Below are 5,131 nucleotides of genomic sequence, written 5' to 3' on the forward strand. Positions count from 1 at the left end.
GTTTCGGGGACATGGTTGGGGTTTTGGAGACATTGTTGGGGTCTTAGGGACACCGTTAGGGTTTTGGGGACATCGTTGGGGTCTTGAGGACATTGTTGGGGACTTGGGGACATTATGAGGGGCTTGGGGACACTCTTGGGGTCATCGTTGGGGGTTTTGAGGACGTCGTTAGGGTTTTGAGGACATTGTTGGGGTCTTGAGGACATCGTTGGGGTCTTGGGGAAATCGTTGGGGTTTGGGGGACACCGCCGGGGTTTTGGGGACACCGCCGGGATTTTGGGGACAAAGTAGGGGTTTTGGGGACACCGCTGTGACCTCACCCTTCCCCCACGTCCAGGCGCTGCTCGGCAGCGATCGCCTTCTCGTCGGGGCGGCCGGCCTTCTCCAGAAAGCAGAGGGCGGGGTCGGCCCGCATGGTGTTGTACTTCTCATAACCTACCAAAAAAAAAAAAAGGGGGCGAGCAGAACGTCCCGCGAGCCAAATCCCGCGGATTTAGCCCCAAAAATTCACCGCCCGGCCTCCGAAGTACGCACCGTGCTTGAAGACGCCGATGAGGAGGGATTTGTCGGCCTCGGCGTCCCACCAGGCGGTCGGCACCTCCAGCTGCTCCACCAGCGGGAACCAGATGTCGATCTCGCTGTGGGGCAGGAGTGGGGGGCTCAGGGGGGGGTCGGGGGGACAGAGGAGCCCAAAATGGGGACGGGGAACCCCAAAATTGGGCTGGGGCTCCAGAAATGGTCCTAAAGTGGGGTTGGGGAAGGTCAAAGAGGGGCTGGAGCACCTCAAAGAACCTCAAAATGGGGGTGGAGAACCTCAAAATGGGGGTGGAGAACCTCAAAATGGGGCTGGAGAACCTCAAAATGGGGCTGGAGCACCTCAAAGAACATCAAAATGAGGTTGGAGAACCTCAAAATGGGGCTGGAGCACCTCAAAGAACATCAAAATGGGGTTGGAGAACCTCAAATTTGGTCTGGAGCACTTCAAAGAACCCAAAATGGGTCTGGAACACTCAAAAATGGGTCCAGAAAACCCCTAAATGGGTCTGGAGAACCTCAAATTTGGTCTGGAAAACCCCAAAATGAGGCTGGAGAACCCCAAAGAACCCCCAAATGGGTCTGGAACACCGCGAAATAGGTCCAGAAAAGTCCAAAATGGGTCTGGAGAACCCCAAAACGGGTCTGGAGAACCCCAAAATGAGGCTGGAGAACCCCAAAATTAGGCTGGAGAACCTCAAATTTGGTCTGGAGAACCCCAAAGAACCCCCAAATGGGTCTGGAACACCCCAAAATAGGTCCAGAAAAGCCCAAAATGGGTCTGGAGAACCCCAAAATGGGTCTGGAGAACCCCAAAATGAGGCCGGAGAACCCCAAAGAACCCCAAAATGGGTCTGGAACACCCCAGAATAGGTCCAGAGAACCCCAAAATGGGTCTGAAGAACCCCAAAACGGGTCTGGAGAACCCCAAAACGGGTCCAAGAGGTATGGGGACCTCACCTGGCCATGGCTCCCGCCAGCACCTTCTCCGCCTGGTCCCCGATCACCTCCTGCCGCAGGTAGTAGAGCATTCGCACCCGGAGCAGGACCCTGCGGGTGGTGGCCACCGAGAAGAAAAAGCCATCAGGGACGGGACACGGGGCGGGATCGGGGATGGGGGATGGATCTGAGGGACCTCGGATGGATCTGGGGGACCTCAGATGGATTTTGAGGGACCTCAGATGGATTTTGAGGACCTGGGATGGATTTTGAGAACCTGGGACGGGTTTTGAGGACCTGGGATTGGTTTTGAGGACCTGGGATGGGTTTTGGGGGACCTGGGATGGGTTTTGGGGGACCTGGGATGGGTTTTGAGGACCTCAGATGGATTTTGAGGACCTGGGATGGATTTTCAGGACCTGGGACAGGTTTTGAGGACCTGGGACGGGTTTTGAGGACCTCGGATGGGTTTTGAGGACCTCGGATGGGTTTTGGGGGACCTGGGATGGATTTTGAGGACCTGGGATGGGTTTTGAGGACCTGGGATGGGTTTTGAGGACCTCGGATGGGTTTTGGGGGACCTCGGATGGGTTTTGAGGGCCTGGGATGGGTTTTGAGGGCCTCGGATGGATTTTGAGGACCTCGGATGGATGTTGGGGGACCTGGGATGGGTTTTGAGGACCTGGGATGGATTTTGAGGACCTCGGATGGGTTTTGGGGGACCTGGGATGGGTTTTGAGGACCTGGGATGGGTTTTGAGGACCTGGGATGGGTTTTGGGGGACCTGGGATGGATTTTGAGGACCTCGGATGGATTTTGAGGACCTCGGATGGATTTTGGGGGACCTGGGATGGATTTTGAGGACCTGGGATGGATTTTGGGGACCTGGGATGGGTTCTGAGGACCTGGGATGGGTTTTGAGGAGCTTGGATGGGTTTTGAGGACCTCGGACGGGTTTTGGGGGACCTGGGATGGATTTTGAGGACCTGGGACGGGTTTTGAGGACCTCGGATGGGTTTTGAGGACCTCCTGACGCCCCCTGTCCCCCCCCCTCACTTGTTGCACTGGTGCTTGAGGTGCTTCTTGTAGCTCTCGTCCTGGAAGAGCGTGTCGGGGTTGTACTTGCGGATCCACTCGGCCTTGTGGACGTCGAAGGTGCTCTGGGACTTCACCTTCTTCCCCTTGCGGCCCCGCGGGACGGGGATGGAGAGCCCTGGAGAAGACCAGAGGACCATCAGCGGGGGACCCGGGGGGGTCCCATCCACCCCAGGGCTGCAGAAGCCCCCTCACCCGAGTGGTTTTGGAGCTCCTTAGCCTTGCCGTTCTCGGCGGGGCTGATGAGGTCCCAGATGAAGCCCTTGATGTTCTCGTCGCCCCGGTAGTGGAGGAGGCAGTAGACCAAGATGGCGCGGCAGATGGTCTCCACGTCCCGCTCCGACAGGCGCCGCTTGAACCTCCCGTGGGACAGGATCTCCCGCCACCGGCCCCAGCTGGTGGAGGACAAGGGGTCACGGATCTGGCCCTCGGGGGGGGAAGATCCCCACCTCCCGGAACCTCTTCTCCTCGTGGTTGCCACCAGGAGATGGTTTGGCCGCCAGGTATCTCCTCGTGGTTGCCACCAGAGAAGAGCTGGAGGTGGTTTGGGTCCTACAACCATCTCCTCATGGTTGCCACCAGAGAAGAACCCAAAATAAGACTTGGTTTGCTCTTCCCTCCAAGCATCTCCTCGTGGTTGCCACCAGAGAAGAGCTCGAGATGTTCTTCCTCTACATCAAACATCTCCTCATGGTTGCCACCAAAGACTTGGAGATGGTTTTCCTCCACGTCAAGCATCTCCGCATGGTTGACACCAGAGAAGAACCCAAAATAAGACTTGGTTTGCTCCTCCCTCCAAGCATCTCCTCGTGGTTGACACCACAGAAGAGCTCGAGATGTTCTTCCTCTACATCAAACATCTCCTCATGGTTGCCACCAAAGACTTGGAGATGGTTTTCCTCCATGTCAAGCATCTCCTCATGGTTGACACCAGAGAAGAACCCAAAATAAGACTTGGTTTGCTCCTCCCTCCAAGCATCTCCTCGTGGTTGACACCACAGAAGAGCTCGAGATGGTTTCTCTCTACGTCAAGCATCTCCGCATGGTTGACACCAGAGAAGAACCCAAAATAAGAGCTGGTTTGCTCTTCCCTCCAAGCATCTCCTCGTGGTTGCCACCAGGAGATGGTTTGGCCGCCAGGTATCTCCTCGTGGTTGCCACCAGAGAAGAGCTGGAGGTGGTTTGGGTCCTACAACCATCTCCTCATGGTTGACACCAGAGAAGAACCCAAAATAAGACTTGGTTTGCTCCTCCCTCCAAGCATCTCCTCGTGGTTGCCACCAGAGAAGAGCTCGAGATGGTTTCTCTCTACGTCAAACACCTCCTCATGGTTGCCACCAAAGACTTGGAGATGTTTTTTCCCTCCACCAACCATGGTTGCCACCACAGAAGAACCAAAACCAAGAACCGCTCCTCCCTCCAACCACCTCCTCATGGTTTCCACCACGAGCCACCTGCACCTCGTCCTCCCCCAACCCCACAACTCCCCCGGGGGGACGTCCCCGGGCCCCGTCCTCACCCGTAGACCAGGAGGTGCTTCTCCACGCGGAAGCAGTCGGTGCGGCCGTAGGCGTGGTGGAGGCCGTGGTGGTGGTGGTGGCGGTCGTGCCGCCGGGACCGGGGCTTCTCCTCGTCCTCGCTCTCCAGGTCGGAGAACTCCACCAGGTCGTCGTCGCGCAAGGTGCTGAAGTGCCGCGTCTGCTTGCGCACGCGCGGCGTGTCGATCACCAGGTTGTTCTGGGCGAGGAGGACAGGAGAAGGGTGAGGTCCTGCCCCACCTCCGACCGTCTCCTCGCCCCGCGACCCACCACCACCCCAACCTTGCTGTTGAGGAGGTCCAGGTCCAGGTCGGCTTTCTTGGCCCACTTCTGCCAGAAGTTGGGGTCGTCCAAGGCGATGTCGGTGCGGTTTTCGGAGGCCACGAAGCTCGCCTGGAAGGAGAGCGAGGACAACGGAGGCGTTCGGAGGTGTCCACCGGAGGTGGTGGGAAGGGACCTGGGGGGAGAAGGTCCAGGGTACCTTGGCGAAGGTGGAGCCCTTCCCCTCGCTCTCGATGGTGATGGTGGTGGTGCGGCGCAGCAGGATCTGGTCGATGTCCTCCTCGCAGAACTTGGAGCCTTCGTCGTCCTCCTCCATGATGGCCGCGTAGGCCCCCTTGCGCAGGAGGTCCTCGATCTCCTTCTTGGAGAACTGTTGGATCTGAGGGAAGGAGGAGGAGAGCGATGAGGAAATGGACACCTTCAGGGCCCGTGTCCCATCCCAAACCATCTCCAAGCCCCACGTTCTGCCAGAGTAGGACCTTCACGACACGCTTCCCTTGAAGAAACCCTTCCATGGGGTCTTCAAGACCCATTTCCCTTCAAGAACCTCTTCCATGGGGTCTCCACCCCACATTTTCCCTTGAAGAACCCCTTCCATGGAGTCTCCACCCCACATTTTCCCTTCAAGAACCCCTTCCATGGGGTCTCCACCCCACATTTCCCTTGAAGAACCCCTTCCATGGGGTCTTCAAGACCCATTCCCCTTGAAGAACCCCTTCCATGGGGTCTCCACCCCACATTTT

The 5,131-nt window shown here is 57.6% G+C and overlaps 1 protein-coding gene across 1 annotated transcript in view; it reads right to left on the minus strand.

The window, feature by feature from the left end:
• Positions 1 to 293: 293 nt before the first annotated feature.
• Positions 294 to 5,131, minus strand: part of LOC118159850 (chromodomain-helicase-DNA-binding protein 8-like) — a gene marked incomplete at its 5' end in the record, with an annotated part of 9,244 nt that continues 4,406 nt past the window's right edge. Inside the window, 8 exons of the mRNA XM_035314400.1 lie at positions 294 to 435; positions 535 to 638; positions 1,495 to 1,584; positions 2,530 to 2,686; positions 2,764 to 2,963; positions 4,088 to 4,305; positions 4,389 to 4,499; positions 4,588 to 4,767. Of these exons, the coding sequence (XP_035170291.1) occupies positions 317 to 435; positions 535 to 638; positions 1,495 to 1,584; positions 2,530 to 2,686; positions 2,764 to 2,963; positions 4,088 to 4,305; positions 4,389 to 4,499; positions 4,588 to 4,767 (1,179 nt within the window). The remainder of the gene's footprint in view (positions 436 to 534; positions 639 to 1,494; positions 1,585 to 2,529; positions 2,687 to 2,763; positions 2,964 to 4,087; positions 4,306 to 4,388; positions 4,500 to 4,587; positions 4,768 to 5,131) is intronic.

This window comes from Oxyura jamaicensis, unplaced genomic scaffold (assembly GCF_011077185.1).
Source record: "Oxyura jamaicensis isolate SHBP4307 breed ruddy duck unplaced genomic scaffold, BPBGC_Ojam_1.0 oxyUn_random_OJ72396, whole genome shotgun sequence".
Lineage (NCBI taxonomy): Eukaryota > Metazoa > Chordata > Aves > Anseriformes > Anatidae > Oxyura > Oxyura jamaicensis.